We start from the raw sequence: 18,267 nt of genomic DNA on the forward strand, positions 1-18,267 counted from the left end.
AGCATTTTTAGGGAGGCCAGCGGAGCACGCATATTGCCCAAGAGACAGAGGCTATACGTACGAAGATTATTCTACATCACCCTTCATTCATATATAGGCCTGATATAAATCTTGAACTGGATTAACTATTTTGAATGGAATTGATGGAGAGAAATACTGAGAGTATGGTCATGCGTGCAATGATTTAAACCAACAAGTTTCGAGTGATAGGCTGTTTTAAAACTCTGCAGCTGCAATTAAAAGAAAATTACAAGTAAAATAATAAGGTGACCGCCAAAAGCCAAATGGAGATGTTTAAATTAAGACACAAATTCGGTCTTTATATTACTGTATCATAATGTGTAAATTAAGACACAAATTCTGTCTTTATATTACTGTATCATAATGTGTAAATTAGACACGAATTTGGTCTTTATATTACTGTATCATAGGCAGCAAATGTACGCCTACCTGTGATAGGACAAAAAGTTCCCATGATGAGATGATAGGTCTACATGCATTGTGAACTGTGCTCCTTACGGAGATGTCTGTCCCCACCCTGTGCGGTGATGATTCATCATGCAGACAGAAGGCCGCAGAGAGCCAGATTTAGACAATGCATATAAATTAACTGTTCCATTTCACGTTATGTTGTTCATATAAATCATTTATTATGATTTAACATTTTTTTTTGCAGTTATTTCTCCCGGGAAAGGGAATGGTTTTTGTCGGTAAATCTCGGTAACCAGCCATTCAAGCCTAGTAGTGACATCTCAAGGACTATCAAGGAAATTGGATGCTCCTGAGCTCAATTTGGAGTGTCATAGCAAAGCGGTGTGCATACACATTTATTTTCTATACATTTGCAACAATTTCTAAAAACGTGTTTTCAGTTGTCATTATGGGGTAGTGTGTAGAAAGGTGAGAAAAAATACTATATCATACATTTTGAATTTAGGTTGTAACAACAAAATGTGAAATAAGTCAAGAGCTAAGGGGAATGAATACTTTCTGAAGACACTATCTGTTTTATGTCTGAGGTAGGCCATGAAAGCAAGCATGGATAAAATGCAAAAATAGAATCATATTTGCCATATTCTAATAATTCTCATGGGCCAATGTATTGTCTGTACCATGGTGAAATTTGCACTCCTGTAAATTTGAAATAATTGGATGGTGAAACTTGCATCCAGCCAACCAGAAAAGCAAAGCAATGCAATTCATGATTTTTAAAAAATATTTCAGGACCATCTTGAATCTCACTTAGGGCCCCCTTCACATATTCACATTTCTAGCCTTGCAAACATAGAAACTTGGTTGCAGTTTCTACAATACAACGGGAAAATATTTAATACTGGTAATCAGAATGTGTTAGGTGTCAAGATATATGGCTGCAATTTGATTGTTTGAAGTGCAATTCTCCAATTGTTTTCAAGAAAGCTATTGTTTACCTATTATTTTTTGTATATTTGTTGGGCCCACCAGTCAGATTATACTTTGGCCCACCAAACCCAAAAGTTTGAGCACCCCTGCTATATAGCTACACACATTACACAAAGAAATACTACTGTCTGAGTTGCAATACATTTCTAATGATTTATATTATTGAGTTCGAACGCAGGATATTCTATCTGGCTATAGATATTTTACAAAATGGCTGTGGTTTAACCTCGTCCCCAGGCTCAAGCCAGGGGTGTAATCATTAGTCCAAACAGTTGCAAAACGAAACAATTTGCAGCTAAAACGAGAGTTTCTAATGGACGAATTCAGGGAGGTCCATCACGTTTCATCCAGTTTGCGTTTGCTTAAGAAACGTTTTTCAACAGAATTGGCGTAATGAATACGCCCCTGGGCCCAGCTTCAGTCTCAGGTTGAGGGACTGGGGGAAGGGCTATACATTACGGACATTTCTGACGTGCAAGACTAGCCAAATCGAAAAATGACCCTTAACTTAACCAAACCATTAACCCTGACATTAACCAAATGTTTTACAAATCCTGACATTAAATATCGATTTGCACGTCAGAAAAGTCCGTGTAGCCACTAAACAAATAACCTTTCATATATGGCCCTTTTCGCGAGACTGCTGGCAAAGATGGTGGTTGGCTAGCTAGCTAGAAATTGTGGCAGCAATGCACACTGCAACAGGTCACCTATACAATTAATTGCAATATATGGATAGTTTACCCTTTTCCTCCCGGAGAGTTTGCATTTTGTTGTTTTGCAAACATTAGCTAGACCAAAAACAGTGGCTCTCTTGACAAATCTGTCCGTGAAAATCTTGTTTACGGCATTAGACCCAAAGCTCAACGCATCCGACGGTGCATGCACAGTAAGAAATGAATGCCTGTTTTTACTGCGATGACATAATCTTCAACGTTACACATTTGAAATATACAATATTTTAATTTGAAATATGAGCTATTTAATTACATATTAAATTATGAAACTGTTTATGTAGCTAATCGTTTAAACGAATTGTTCAAATATCAATATGGCAGGCAAAATTGTAGACAAACAAAAGAAGACCTCCTAAAAACACGTGATTTTGAAGTGCGGAAGTAAAGTTGTGATTTCGGGAAAACGTCAGTGAAGATTTGTTTTTCACGGGTGGAAAGCTATAGCTAACATATAGAATACATTATGGATGACGAGGAGGAGACTTACAGACTATGGAAAATCCGCAAAACAATCATGCAGGTAAATTGTAAAATTGAGACTACTTCATCCCAGACCCTCGGTTTACAACTTGTTCTCGAGTACCCAAGGTAGGCTGGACACATGACATTTTTAACATTTTTTTTTTCGAATAAGAAGTAGTTAAATGCATCCGCGGTCTAGCCCAGTTTCATAAATTACCATATATCCAAGCTGCCTGTCGTAGCTTTGAAGTAATCACGAAAAAACAGGTCTTAATTTAACAGCATTTTCACCCTGCCAGCTCCTATTAGTTATATTAGTTATATTGGTGTGGCACCAACTCGCCTTCCGAAGGTTCTAATCCCATGTTGTTGTACTATGTCACAATGGCAGCTTCTCTATAGTTGGCAATGAACACCTGCTCACGTTGTTTATAGTTAAAATGTAAACAACAACAAATTACTCATGGAACTCTGAGGTCGTCCCATTGTTTACCATTGTTTACTATAGGGAAATATAGGTATGTCTGTCTATTTTGCCTAATATCTCGAAATGTGTATATTTAGTTTTTGTATCTCGTTATCAAACGCTAGACCAGAAATAGTCAGAAGTTGCCATTTTTTCCCTACTTCCTGTTATGCAGACACAAGCACACTTGGCACCATTGAGGTGCGGATGTTTACTTTCTACACAAGTTGTTATTTTTCAGTTTCGTCCTAAGAACAGATTGTAGTGGTAAAATAAAAAAGGATAATTTTTTTTGGTGCCATTTAGGCTAAATTGAATTCTAACGGGCTGACGACACCGCTCGCGTCGCAAAATAAATGTATTCATCTATTATTCAATTATTGCACCCACATTGCTTGTGCTTGTCAACGAGTGTCTGCGTTGCCAAGGGCTAAAATAGAAGTCAGTTCTGTTTCTGACGCAGATTGCCCTGCAAGTCCTGCCCTTCCCATCTCCTCATTGGTTTTTAGAAGCAGGTACCCACGTGCCATCTCCTCTGGTTATACCCACATGGGTGACTGAAAGACGAACGGGGTCAGTCGCGGAAATGCACAACAGAAACCCACGTCCTTCTTTAGTTACAGGTGTTCAGAGCATGCTAGATAGCTAATTTGCACAGGTGGTTGCTTCTGTCTTCCGTCTGTCTTCTGTAATTGATTCTTCAGCTACCGGTAGTTAGCTAACTCCACTTATTTGTTTTTCCCCTTTCACATAGTTGTGCCACAACAGAGGCTACCTTGTGACGCAGGATGAGTTGGACCAGACTCTGGACGAGTTCAAGAGCCAGTTTGGGGACAAGCCGAGTGAAGGGCGCCCACGGCGGACAGATCTCACTGTGCTGGTCGCTCCACAACGATGACCTGACCGACCAGATGTTCGTCTTCTTTCCAGGTAACTAGAAGACAAACGCACCTGACTGCCACAGCAGCACGCATTTCCAAGGTGTCACAAGCTATTTTCTGAAAATAACTTTTGGTCTGTGAGCATCAGTTGTCTGGACCTTTACTTCGCTACAATTGTTGCACATCAATCAACAAATCTCTTTGTCCACAGAGGAGCCCAAGGTGGGAATCAAGACTATAAAGATGTACTGCCAGCGCATGCAGGAGGAGAATATCACACGTGCCTGCATCGTGGTCCAGATGGGGATGACGCCTTCTGCCAAACAGGTGGGGCAGGACTGAGCCATTAAGCTTCTCTGTTGCTCTTTAGCCTTCCTTCCCGCTCGGAGTAATCACTTGTATAATACAGTCATGCACAGTGCATTCAGACCTTTTCCACATTTTGTTACGTTCCAGCCTTATTCTAAAATGGATTAAATACACATTTTCCCTCATCAATCTACATACAATACCCCATAATGGCGAAGCGCAAATTGTTTTTATTTTTTCAAAACAATTAAAAACATAAACAGATACCTTATTTAAATAAGTATTCAGACCCTTTGCTATAAGACTCTAAATTGAGCTCAGGTGCATCCTGTTTCCATTTATCATCCTTGAGATGTTTCTGCAACTTGATTGGATTCCACCTGTGGTAAATTAAATTGATTGGACATGCTTTGGAAAGGCATACACCTGTCTGAATAAGGTCCCACAGTTGACAGACGGGAGCCACGCCTCAGTGAGAGACACATGACAGCCAGCTTGGAGTTTGCCAAAAGGCACCTAAAGGACTCTCAGACCATGAGAAACAAGATTCTCTGGTCTGATGAATCCAAGATTGAACTCTTTGGCCTGAATGCCAAGTGTCACGTTTGGAGGAAACCTGGCACCATCTCTACGGTGGAGCATGGTGGTGGCAGCATCATGCTGTGGGGTTGTTTTTCAGTGGCAGGGACTGGGATCGAGGGGAAGATGAACGGAGCAAAGTACAGAGATCCTTGATTAAAACCTGTTCCAGAGCTCTCAGGACCTCAGACTGGGGTGAAGGTTCACCTTCCAACAGGACAATGACCCTAAGCACACAGCCAAGACTTTGCAGGAGTGATTTAGGGACAAGTCTCTGAATGTCTTTGAGTGACCCAGCCAGAGCCCAGACTTGAACCTGATCAAATGTATCTGGAGAGACATGTAAATAACTGTGCAGCAATGCTCCCCATCCAACCTGACAGAGCTTGAGAGGATCTGCAGAGAAGAGTGGGAGAAACTTCCCAAATACAGGTGTGTCAAGCTTGTAGCATCATACCCAAGAAGACTTGAGTCTGTAATCGCTACCAAAGGGTCTGAGTAAAGGGTCTGTGTACTTATTTAAATGTGATATTTCCGGGGTGTATTTTAATTTTTATTTTTTTTGCTAAAATGTCTAAACTTGTTTTTGCTGTGTCATGGGGTATTGTGTGTAGATTGTTTTTTTTTTTCTTCGTCAATTTAATCCATTTTATAAGTAAGGCTGTAACAAAATGTGGAAAAAGTGAAGGGGCCTGAAAGGTTTCCGAGTAGACTAGAGGTCACAGCCCTAATTACACCACAGTTAACACCTGCTAATTCACATCAGATTACTCCATGGAGCAGAATAATAAAATATACATGTTTTCATAGTGTTTTAACAGAGATGTTACTTTTCATGTGGCCCTGTCCTATGTGGATCACTCGTCCCTATCCAGTGGCCAGTTATGACTCCCTTGTTTCTTTCTTTTCAGTCGCTAGTGGACATGGCACCCAAATACATCCTGGAGCAGTTTCTACAACAGGAGCTCCTCATCAACATCACAGAGCATGAGGTATGTGCGCTCGTTTAGAGTTGCAGTTGCAGCCAAATATATTGGTACACTTCCACTTTTCTTAAATGATTCTCTATTTCTTGCCCCCAAAAAATAAATGAAGTTGAAAAACTTTGTCTCTACACCTTATTGGATTTTCAGCATTGCAGAAGGATTTTATTTTTGCAAACATACGTTTACAATTTTTATTAAGATTAAATGGTATGGACAAAATTACTGGCACCCCGGAGCAAATACTAGGTTGTACAGCCTTTGGCCAAGATAATGTAGCCATCAATAAGCTTGCTGCACCTTTCTACAGGCAATTTGGCAAACTGCTCTTATTCTTCTATATTTGAGGAATGCTCTCCACCAACTGCTGGTTTTGGATGTGATTCAGAACTGTCCAGTGTTTCTTCTTGAACCATTCCGTTTTGCTCTTTGACCTAATAATCTACTGATTTCACAATGCCTTGTGCATGTTCAAGGCCCCCAGTACCAGAGGCAGCAAAAAAAAACCACAGTATTATCAAACCTCCCCATGGTTGATTGTAGGGAGGGTGTTCTTTTCATTGAATACTTCATTTTGGATGACAGTAAACAGAGCTCTGATCTGTATTGCCAAAGGGCTCTAATTTTGTTTAATTTGTCCACAGAACATTTCGCCCAGGATTTAGGCTTGTTTAGGTGTATTCTTTGTGAAGTTCAATCAGGCTTTCGTGTCTCCTTCAGTAGTGGGGGCTTCCCCACAACCAAACGAAGCATTCAGAGAAAAAACACATCAAAAGAACCCTGGAATGGTTCATTGATGGCTACAATAAGCATTTGTCCAAGTTATCTTGGTCAAGGGCTGTGCAACCAAGTACTAATTTCAGGGTGCCAATAATGTTGTCCATGCTATTTGTGCTTTATTTTGAAAAAAAATCCAATAAGGTGTGGAGACCAACATTTTTAGAAGAAGAAATGGGGAATTAAAGGTGCAAGAGTGCCAATTATTTGGCTGCAAACTATAACCTACACACACAGTATCTTGCTTAAAGGGGACTTTGAGCGTGTTCGAGTTGGCTTACTAAAGCAGATGAGAACAGATGGAAGTCTGGTTGGGGGAGGTACATCTGCGACAACTCAAAGTCAGTGTTTTCTAACAAGGCTCATATCAACATGGCAGTGTCAACATAGCAGGTGTTCTTTTTAACTTTTCCTTCAGAATGTCCAAATAACCTCTTCTCTACCATCCATATCACACACTCTCAAACTCAAAACATACAATACATTTGTGAAAGAGTGGTCTCAAAGATGTACATTTATTTGTAGCCAATCCGTTGTAGCAAATGAATTGTGGCATAGTTGGTTCTTGTTTGTCACATCTTTGGTCATATTCACATTCGTCAGGGAAAAACACCCTAATGATTGGTTGACAATAGTGCCTCCCACAATGCAGTTGATGGCTGAAGACAGGGTGCAGTTGATGGCTGAAGACAGGGTGCAGGGGGCGGCAGGGTAGCCTAGTGGTTAAAGCGTTGGACTAGTAACCGGAAGGTTGCAAGTTCAAACCCCTGAACTGCCCCTGAACAGGCAGTTAACCCACTTCCTAGGCCGTCATTGAAAATAGGAATTTGTTCTTAACTGACTTGCCTAGTTAAATAAAGGTAAAAAAATAAAAATGGATTAAAATCCTGCAGCGCACACAAGGTCCCCCTGCTCAAGCCAGCGCATGTCCAGGCCGTCTGAAGTTTGCCAATGACCATCTGGATAATCCAGAGGAGGAATGGGAGAAGGTCATATGGTCTGATGAGACAAAAATATAGTTTTTTTTGGTCTGAACTCAACTCACTGTGTTTGGAGGAAGAAGAAGGATGTGTTCAACCCCAAGAAAACCATCCCAACCGTGAAGCATGGAGGTGGAAACATCATTCTTTGGGGATGCTTTTTTGCAAAGGGGACAGGACGACTGCACCGTATTGAGGGGAGGATGGATGGGGCCATGTATCGCGAGATATTGACCAACAACCTCCTTCCCTCTAAGAGCATTGAAGATGGGTCGTGCCTGGGTCTTCCAGCATGACAATGACCCGAAACACAAGAAGCATCTCTCAACCTGAAGGATCTGGAGAAGGTCTGTATGGAGGAGTGGGCCAAAATCCCTGCTGCAGTGTGTGCAAACCTGGTCAAGAACTACAGGAATGTATGATCTCTGTAATTGCAAACAAAGGTTTCTGTACCAAATATTAAGTTCTGCTTTTCTGATGTATCAAATACTTATGTCATGCAATAAAATGCAAATGAATTACTTAAAAATCATACAATGTGATTTTCTGGATTTTTGTTTTAGATTCCGTCTCTCACAGTTGAAGTGTACCTATAATAAAAATTACAGACCTCTACATGCTTTGTAAGTAGGAAACACTGCTGACTTTTCAGGTTATCAAATACTTGTTCTCCCCACTGTATATACACACACACACACACAATTTATGAACATGAATGATGGTATGATGTTGCCTTTGTGATTCCTTGATTGATGTGTCAGTAAACTGAAGGAGAGCCAGTTACCCAGGATTCAAGCAGGAGACCCTGTGGCCAGATACTTTGGACTGAAAAGAGGACAGGTGTGACACACACAAACAAATGACTGAGGTGTTTTATGTGCAATTTTAGTTTTCTCCTGTGTTGACCTGCTGGCCTGTGTTCTAACAGGTAGTGAAGATCATCAGACCGAGTGAGACTGCTGGTAGATACATCACCTACAGACTGGTGCAGTAAACACACACCAGCTCTATTATGGACCAGAAGGAGTATGAGTTCTGATGATTGCGGACAGGGAATGACTGAAGATGTTTCATATGAAGAAGAAAGAACATGCTCTCATCACTTTGTCTCCCAATAACTTTTGTGAATAAGTTGACTTGCTTACCTTTTGTTACTACTAGTTTTTATCAATGTGCTTGAGGTGATAACCTCTGCATTTGTTGTTTTTTTCTTTTTAAATAAGCATTTTTAATTTCAACGGGCAAATGATTTATTTCAGAAGAAATAAATCCAACTGTTTTTAATGTCAAAGAGCAAGGCAAGGTCTTTTCACATTTGAAAAAATGTCCCACATAACTGATTGAAGTTGAATGCACATTGACATTTGTGTTCATTATTACCGTGACTGCAGTTACTGTGTTGCAAAACAGTCAAATCTCAGCAACAATCATTGGGAGTCAAACATTTGCGTAGTGCTTGACGTTTGAATTTTATGTCACCAAGGATATACAACAAATGATGTTAGAACTGTAACAATATAAACATATCTCTCTCTGACTAGCATACCAACCAGCAGCAGTGGTGTGAGTACACAGGCAGATGGTAGGCTGGAGTATAGACATACCATATGAATACACCATACAAGGGGTATACAGAGAGAATACAAAAATAGGAAATTGCAGGCACAAAAACACTGAATCTCACATTCCTTCCTGGTATCTCACCAGGTAATTAAAACAATAAAAATAGCTTTGTGCAGCATTTTGGCAAAACTGGTTTAGAAAATCATACCTCAAGTCATGCAATGAAATGAACACGTTCACACAACAGCAATATGATATTCTGCTATCTAGTCAGTGTACGAACTCTTTCATCAGTAGTCAACGCATTAAAACAGTACGTTGGAACCACTTTCATTTCAACTGCAATTTCCCAAATTAATTCCAATTTGTAGATTTTACTAAAGTACTTTTTCATTTGAAAAACAATTCCATTTCCATTTTTCCCAGAAGTTCTTTGTTGAAGAGTTCAGGTCCAGAGAGGTTCAGTGGGTGCTGCGGCTGAGGGTTCCTCCTCGGTCTGATTCCACTGGTCTCTCAGTGTGGTTATCTGGCGTCTCACCCCCGTGGTGTTTTAAGTCTGTCTTGTTTCCCTCGTCTCTCCCCTGGACTCCTCCCCCACCCCCACAGTCTCTCCCCTCCTCCCCTCCACCGTCCTAGGAGAAACACACAGGAGAAATGGTTGAATGTGATAAACAATAGTGTGTATGCCCAAGTGGCGCAGCGGTCTAAGGCACTGCATCTCAGTGCTGGAGGCGTCACTACAGACACCCTGGTTCCAATCCAGTCTGTATCACAACTGGCTGTGATTGGGAGTCCCATAGGGCGGTGCACAATTGGCCCAGCGTTATCTGGGTTTGGCTGGTGTAGGCCGTCATTGTAAATAAGAATTTGTTCTTAACTGACTTACCTTGTTAAATAAAAAAAAAATGTATATATATTTTTAAATGCGTCCTTCTCTTCTATTTGTTTGGTTGCTACCGCTCTTCCACTCTCTCTCTCTCTCGAGGCCCATAATTGTATTTTCCTCACATTACTTGTTTCTAGACCAGAACCAGCACACTGTTTCACTATGACACCCTACACCCACAGTCGCTCTCACCTGGCTTAGGGCTAAGGAGGAAACTGGGGTGCCGTAGGAGCTGTCATGGAAGAGGGTGCTGTAGAAGACTATGAGAGTCTCTACGATGCGGGCCTGGTGGGGGTAGTCTACCAGGGAGGACAGGGCCACGGTGGCCCCGGAGGGACGGGGACGCATCAGGGTGGGGCCAAACACAATGCCCAGGTTACTGGGACTCATCTTGTTCTCCTGCTCACACTCACACACCCTGAAACGGGAAAAGTGAAGAAATAAGAGGGAGGAAGGAAATAGTAAGAAAGGAGAAATGGGCACGATGAGCTATTTGTTCTTCATCAAACGTTAGGATTAATGTTCCGTGTTAAAATCACACTTTATGTGTGTGTGCCTTACTCATGGTCACCTCACCTGCGCAAATGCTGTGCAATATAGCGCAGTGTGGCTGTATTAGCCTGCGGCAGCTCCGTTAGCATTAGCTCCCTCAGGCTGTGGACCAGAGTCAGGACCTCCAGGGGAGTCTCAGCACCCAGGTCTGCCAGCACTGCTGCCCCAGCCACCTCACCTCCATCTGGGCTAGGAGACGCAGAACGCAGGCTCTCCTTGGCCAGCCCCATCAGAGACTGATAGAGATGGAAAGGCAAGATAGGCTCTGGCAGCTGGAGAGGGAAGAAGGGAAAGCGAGGGAGTGGAGATGAAGAGAAGGGGACAGAGAGTGAGGAGGTGGAGAGGAAGAGGAGGACAAATAGTGAGGGGGTAGAGAGGAAGAGCAGGACAGAGTGAGAGGGTGGAGATTAGGACAGAGAGTGAGGAAGAGGAGGACAGAGAGTGAGGGGGTGGAGAGGAAGGAGGACAGAGAGTGAGGGGGTGGAGAGGAAGAGGAGGACAGAGTGAGGGGTGGAGAGGGAGAGGAGGACAGAGTGAGGGGGTGGAGAGGAATTGGAGGACAGAGAGTGAGGGGGTGGAGAGGAAGAGGAGGACAGAGTGAGGGGGTGGAGAGGAATCGGAGGACAGAGTGAGAGGGGTTGAGAGGAAGAGTGGGACAGATGGGGTGGAGAGGAAGAGGAGGACAGAGCATGAGAGGGGTTGAGAGGAAGAGGACAGAGCGTGAGAGCGTGAGAGGGGTGGAGAGGAAGAGGACAGAGTGAGGGGGTGGAGAGGAAGAGGGGGACAGAGCGTGAGACGGGTTGAGAGGAAGAGGAGGACAGAGCGTGAGAGGGGTGGAGAGGACAGAGTGAGGGGGGTGGAGAGGAAGTGAGGGACGGGAGAGGAGAGGAGAGGAGAGGAGAGGAGAGGAGAGGAGAGGAGAGAGGAGAAAGAAGGGGACAGAGGGTGAGGGGAGGGAGTGGGATGCAGAGTGAAGGAGGAATAGTGAGTCTAGAAGTGGAGGGAGAGTATTTTGTGAGTGTATGTAGCAGTATGTTACCTGTCTGAGGTAAAGTTTGAGCATGTTGCTGATATCATGAGGAAAGGCTTGGGACAGTTCCACCAGCTCTTTCCCATTCTCAAAGGCCTGGCACAGCTTCTCCACACGAGTCTTCACCCCATTCACACGATAGATACCCTACACACACACACACACACACACACACACACACACACACACACACACACACACACACACACACACACACACACACACACACACACACATACACATACACACACACACACTTTATATGTCAAGTCATTTTTTCAATGTGTGTGTCCTACTCTGTGTGTAAGTGTAAAAGCACCTTCATCCTAAGAGCCCTGCTCTCTATCTCTGTGATGCACTTCCTGATGACCAGAGGCACACCATCGGGATCTCCCAGCCCCTGCGTGAAGTCCCTGCCAAACAGCGACAGGCGACCTTGTAGCTTCTTATGGCCACACTGGATAGCCAGGTTCTCCAAGCAACGCCTATGGCATGCCAGATAACACTGCAGAAGGGAAGACAAGCAAATAATATACACTGCTCAAAAAAATAAAGGGAACACTTAAACAACACAATGTAACTCCAAGTCAATCACACTTCTGTGAAATCAAACTGTCCACTTAGGAAGCAACACTGATTGACAATACATTTCACATGCTGTTGTTCAAATGGAATAGACAACAGGTGGAAATTATAGGCAATTAGCAAGACACCCCCAATAAAGGAGTGGTTCTGCAGGTGATAACCACAGACCACTTCTCAGTTCCTATGCGTCCTGGCTGATGTTTTGGTCACTTTTGAATGCTGGTGGTGCTTTCACTCTAGTGGTAGCATGAGACGGAGTCTACAACCCACACAAGTGGCTCAGGTAGTGCAGCTCATCCAGGATGGCACATCAATGCGAGCTGTGGCAAGAAGGTTTGCTGTGTCTGTCAGCGTAGTGTCCAGAGCATGGAGGCGCTACCAGGAGACAGGCCAGTACATCAGGAGACGTGGAGGAGGCCGTTGGAGGGCAACAACCCAGCAGCAGGACCGCTATCTCCGCCTTTGTGCAAGGAGGAGCAGGAGGAGCACTGCCAGAGCCCTGCAAAATTACCTCCAGCAGGCCACAAATGTGCATGTGTCTGCTCAAACAGCCAGAAACAGACTCCATGAGGGTGGTATGAGGGCCCGACGTCCACAGGTGGGGGTTGTGCTTACAGCCCAACACCGTGCAGGACGTTTGGCATTTGCCAGAGAACACCAAGATTGGCAAATTCGCCACTGGCGCCCTGTGCTCTTCACAGATGAAAGCACTTTCACACTGAGCACATGTGACAGATGAGACAGAGTCTGTAGACGCCGTGGAGAACGTTCTGCTGCCTGCAACATTCTCCAGCATGACCGGTTTGGCGGAGGGTCAGTCATGGTGTAGGGTGGCATTTCTTTGGGGGGCCGCACAGCCCTCAATGTGCTCGCCAGAGGTAGCCTGACTGCCATTAGGTACCGAGATGAGATCCTCAGACCCCTTGTGAGACCATATGCTGGTGCGGTTGGCCCTGGGTTCCTCCTAATGCAAGACAATGCTAGACCTCATGTGGCTGGAGTGTGTCAGCAGTACCTGCAAGAGGAAGGCATTGATGCTATGGACTGGCCCGCCCGTTCCCCAGACCTGAATCCAATTGAGCACATCTGGGACATCATGTCTCGCTCCATCCACCAACGCCACATTGCATCACAGACTGTCCAGGAGTTGGCAGATGCTTTAGTCCAGGTCTGGGAGGAGATCCCTCTGGAGACCATCCTCCACCTCATCAGGAGCATGCCCAGGCGTTGTAGGGAGGTCATACAGGCACGTGGAGGCCACACACACTACTGAGCCTCATTTTGACTTGTTTTAAGAACATTACATCAAAGTTGGATCAGCCTGTAGTGTGGTTTTCCACTTTAATTTTGAGTGTGACTCCAAATCCAGACCTTCATGGGTTGATAAATTTCATTTCCATTGATACTTTTTGTGTGATTTTGTTGTCAGCACATTCAACTATGTAAAGAAAAAGTATTTAATAAGAATATTTCATTCATTCAGATCTAGGATGTGTTATTTTAGTGTTCCCTTTATTTTTTTGAGCAGTATGGTAACTTTACAGTCAGTAAACAGAGTAGAAATTACACAGTCTACTGTACCTCCTAGGGTGTGTGTGTGTGTCTCACCTCCTCACACTCTGCACCCTGGAAGTACACATAGCTGTTACACTCTCTGCATTTGGCAGGTGTGCGGAGCTTGCGGAGTCTGTGGGTCTTTGCTGCCTTGGACATTCCCACATTCCGGAAGGGACCAGTGGGAGCGGCGACCTCTGGCTCTGTCCCTGAACACACAGCAAGAGAAAAGACATACAAGAGAGAAGAGAGAGTTCAGAATGAGAAAGAGAGGGTCGTATCCTAACCTGAACTATTTATGCAAATCTCCCGCTGTGTGGATCTGGATTTAGACAGAGTTCAGACAAACGGAGACTTGAGGAGGAGTGTTTGTTACCCTGTTCAAACGAGGTGACGTTTCCATCATGTTCTTCTTCACTGGCTTTAGGTACGTGCCCTGAAACACACATGCAATAAACTATTATATATCGTTGAATATTCTGAATGATACATTGCTGAACCCTTTTGTGTAATCTAGAAATTGCTGAGGCTCTATGGTAGCTGTGCTGGAGGTTGACATTCTACTTTCTACATCAGGAGATACCAGTGCTGGAGGACTCCAGACCATAGACTCCTCCAAGACAGTCCGAGTCCTTCATCGTTGACGGCCAGGACTTGTGTGATTGGTGACCTTGCCCTTCAATAAGGACACATACCACCAATGAGCTTTCAAATGAAGCACCATAATGAAAAGTTCTAATCTTGGATCGTGGTTCCTATAAATCACATCTGTGGTTAGAAACATGTGCTACTCTTCTTCTTAGACCATTAGAGAAGTGGATGACCCCTTACACGAGTCAATCAGGACTCACCACATCTCTGTGTGACTCCATCCTCAGCACCACCATCCTCGTCTGTGGTAGGCGTGGTCTCCGTGCTGATTGGTGAATCCGTGAGAGATGTGGTCTCCGTGCTGATTGGTGAATCCGTTGGAGGTGTGGTCTCCGTGCTGAATGGTGAATCCGTGGTAGGCGTGGTCTCCGTGCTGACTGGTGAATCCGTGGGAGGTGTGGTCTCTGTGCTGATTGGTACATCCGTGTTAGAGCTGTTGTGGCGGGTGTGTCCAGACAGACTGATGAGGGAAGGAGAAAATTACATTGCTTCCTCCTGTAAATCATAGTAGTTGGTAGCCAACTAACTGGCCTGTTCTGACCCTTTGAAGGGTAACGCCACTTACAAAACTTTTCTCTGCACCTGGTATTTTCTGATCTCGACAACAATATGAATTACTGAAAGGTCAAACGTAAACAATTTCAAGTGGGAACAAACTGGTTTGATGAGTAGGGCTCGAAGTGGTAGTGAGCTGCAGGCTCTGGGTTCGACAGATGTCTGGCATCCTCTGTGCTCATGTAGAGATGTCTGGCATCCTCTGTGCTCGTGTAGAGATGTCTGGCGTCCTCTGGGCTCTTGTGTAGATGTCTTGCGTGAGCGGCGTACTGTTGTCCCGGCTCGTAGAGCTTGGTGCTCTCACACAGAGTCTGGTAGTGGACTGGCAGCACTGCTGTCTGCATGTGCAGCAGCTGATAGTACGACACCGTGCACTGGGGAGGGAGACATGTTGTAAAGAACTACAACACCCAGGAATAAGCAATTCGATGGAGACAAATTACAATTTCCATGAACACATTTCGTCTCTCCCAAGATCTCTCGTGAACAGACTTCATGAACATAATCAAACCTAAAGGTGGATGTAGTCATGATGAGGACGTTTGATTGGTCAGTGCAATCCACCTGCAAATAAGTTGAGGGTTTTACTTCACTGACAGAAGCGTGAGTTGACTTACAGATCTGAGGGTGTGGTCTGTGTGTCTGATGACATCATGGATCTGTCTGAGAGTGCTGCCCTTAGTCTGCTCTCTCTCCTGGTGCCGCGCCTCCGCCTCGGAGAGACATGCACGATACACAGCCTCTGCCTCTTCAGCCTGTAGAGACACACATGGACCAGACATTAGGTGCGATTCATTTTGCTCGCCTGGCATAACTGAGTTGGCAGAGTTGGCACTTCAGGATCTATGAAAAGGTCTAGGAAAAGGTCAGACTAGTCAGCTGACCTTGGTCCTGGCCTCCTCCTCCAATCGCTTCTTCCGGTCCAGAGCTTTAAGCCCGCCTGCTCCCCCTTGTAGCTCCTCCTCTGCCCGACCCCTGGCCTTGTCATACTCCTCACAGCGAATCATGTATGACCCTCGAGTTTTACGCATGACACTCTCAGCATCAGTCTAGGAACAGACAAACACACACACACACACACACACACACACACACACACACACACACACACACACACACACACACACACACACACACACACACACACACACACACACACACACACACACACACACACACACACACACACACACACAAACACATGAAATAACAATAATACATTTTATTTGGTGGATGCCTTTCAGGGTAATCAGGGATATCTTACATTACAAGTAGCCATTAAAAGCAAGTGTAGTACATAGTACTACAGGGGTTGGGTAGAGGATATGAACCTGGTTTAGGTAAGGGTTTAGAGCAGGGGTGTCAAACATATGGCCCTGGGGCCGGAACCGGTTTAAGGAGGTTCGATCAGGCCCGCAGGATAATTTGAAAGTGGAAAAAATGCATAAAAGACATGGAATTAATATTTTTAATTCGCTGCAATTCATGGATTATCCGCTAAGGGGCGCACTCTTTTCATCAGAGTAGAAGACAAGCCGCATCACTGAGACAGACTGAAAACAGCAGACGGTATCAATGCGCCATCTGCTGCTTGTTACGACGTTGTTAATACTCTTGTTAATGTCTCTACCTCTCCACTACACCCTCATTAGCCAAAATGTCGTTATCCAAACGGAGAAAAGTAGATAAGGGTGTAGAATTTTCAAAGAAAAATGGACCACGTCCTATTTATTTACAGAGATGCACGGAAAACCTTTGTGCTTGGTGTGTTTGCAACAAGTTTCGGTATTGAAGGAATATAATATTCGACGCCACTACGAGACTCATCACAGCGAAAAAAATATGACGGCTTGCAAGGACAACTGAGAAGAGATAAGATTAACGAATTGCTGGCGGGTCTGAGGAAACAGCAGTCAACTTTCATCCAGAGCCGAGAAGTCAGTGAAGCAGCGGTAAAAGCCAGCTACCTAATTGCTAGCGAAATAGCATTAGCATCGAAGCCGTATTCCGACGGTGACTTTGTTAAACGATGCATGATGAAGGCGGCTGAACTTGTATGTCCCGAGAAGCGACAAGCTTTTGCCAATATTAGCCTGACGAGGAATACTATAGCAGAGAGGATTTAGAACTATCGGGTTTAGACAGTCAATTGAAACAGAGAGTCAAGTCATTTATTGCATTTTCCGTGGCAATTGACGAGAGCACTGAATCACAGACGTTTAGGCCCAACTGGCCATATTTATTCGTAGGAGTTGATGAGACATTGACTGTTACTGAAGAGTTTCTTGAGTTGGTGCCAATGATGGACACCACAACAGCCGAGGTTTAGGCTCTGTCCTTGCTGCATTGGACAGAGTTGGAGTGGACTGGTCCTGGTTGTCAGCCTGGCTACAGACGGCGCGCCATCCATGGTCGGAAAGAAAGCAGGTGTCGCGACAAAGTTCAAAGACAAAGTACAAGCCCTTAATGGAGGAGATCGTTTCTGGACATTTCACTGTATTTTGCACCAGGAGGCATTGTGTTGCAAGTCGCTGAAAATGGACCACGTCATGGAGGTGGTTGTTCGCACTGTAAATTTCATCCGGTCCAGAGGTCTGAACCATCGTCAGTTTGACAAACTTCTCAGCGACAGCAACATTACCCACAGCCTGCCATACCACACTGAAGTGAGATGGTTAAGCCGAGGTGTGCTGAGGCATTTCTTTGATCTACGAGAGGAAATCGGACAGTTCATGGAGAAAAAGGAAAACCGGTGTTGGAATTACAATCTCAGGAATGGCTACGGGACCTTGCATTCTTGGTTGATATTACTGAACACTTGAACAATCTGAACAAAATGTTGCAAGGCCGCAAAAAAGTTGTCACACAGTTTTCTGACAACATACATGCATTTAAGTTGAAGCTGACTTTGTGGGAGATGCAACTGGCAAATGGCAACCCTGCTCATTTCCCCTGTCTGAGAGATGTGTGTGTGACCAGACCTGATGCGGACATGAAACGGTACAAAGACAAAATTGCAGGACTACTGCGGGAGTTTGAGAAACGTTTTCAGGTATTTGGTGAACTTGAGACAGAATTTTCAGTTTTTCGCTCACCTTTCACAGTTAAAGCTTCTGATCTGCCGGATATGAACCAGCTAGAGATAATTGATTTGCAGTGTGATGCAGATTTGAAGGGCAAATTTGCCTCTAGGTCTGGACAGATTTTATCAGTATCTACTACCAGGGTACCCCAAATTAACAGCCCTGGCTGCTAAAATTTTGCATGTTTGGGACAACCTACCTTTGTGAACAAA

At 44.3% G+C, this 18,267-nt stretch overlaps 2 protein-coding genes and 1 pseudogene across 4 annotated transcripts in view; 1 reads left to right on the plus strand and 2 right to left on the minus strand.

Moving 5' to 3' along the window:
- The window catches only part of LOC118401849 (uncharacterized), a 42,260-nt gene extending 39,947 nt beyond the window's left edge, over positions 1-2,313 (minus strand). Inside the window, exon 1 of the mRNA XM_035799468.2 lies at positions 2,167-2,313. Coding sequence (XP_035655361.2) covers positions 2,167-2,191 — 25 coding nt within the window. The 5' untranslated portion in view covers positions 2,192-2,313. The remainder of the gene's footprint in view (positions 1-2,166) is intronic.
- Positions 2,314-2,521: 208 nt separating this feature from the next.
- Positions 2,522-9,050, plus strand: LOC118401850 (DNA-directed RNA polymerases I, II, and III subunit RPABC1-like; annotated as a pseudogene).
- The window catches only part of LOC118402503 (rho GTPase-activating protein 45-like), a 34,122-nt gene continuing 24,901 nt past the window's right edge, over positions 9,047-18,267 (minus strand). The window contains exons 11-22 of one of the 3 annotated variants that reach the window (XM_052476515.1): positions 15,857-16,021; positions 15,590-15,727; positions 15,075-15,346; positions 14,618-14,877; positions 14,350-14,442; positions 14,143-14,202; positions 13,821-13,975; positions 11,947-12,132; positions 11,637-11,774; positions 10,622-10,833; positions 10,238-10,463; positions 9,047-9,791 (exon numbers count right to left, since the gene is read on the minus strand). In XM_052476515.1, coding sequence (XP_052332475.1) covers positions 9,621-9,791; positions 10,238-10,463; positions 10,622-10,833; positions 11,637-11,774; positions 11,947-12,132; positions 13,821-13,975; positions 14,143-14,202; positions 14,350-14,442; positions 14,618-14,877; positions 15,075-15,346; positions 15,590-15,727; positions 15,857-16,021 — 2,076 coding nt within the window. In that variant the 3' untranslated portion in view covers positions 9,047-9,620. Of the gene's footprint in view, positions 9,792-10,237; positions 10,464-10,621; positions 10,870-11,636; positions 11,775-11,946; positions 12,133-13,820; positions 13,976-14,142; positions 14,203-14,349; positions 14,443-14,617; positions 14,878-15,074; positions 15,347-15,589; positions 15,728-15,856; positions 16,022-18,267 lie in introns of all 3 variants that reach the window. The other 2 variants (XM_052476514.1, XM_052476516.1) reach the window with 2 other exon arrangements.

Source organism: Oncorhynchus keta, chromosome 23 (assembly GCF_023373465.1).
Source record: "Oncorhynchus keta strain PuntledgeMale-10-30-2019 chromosome 23, Oket_V2, whole genome shotgun sequence".
NCBI lineage: Eukaryota > Metazoa > Chordata > Actinopteri > Salmoniformes > Salmonidae > Oncorhynchus > Oncorhynchus keta.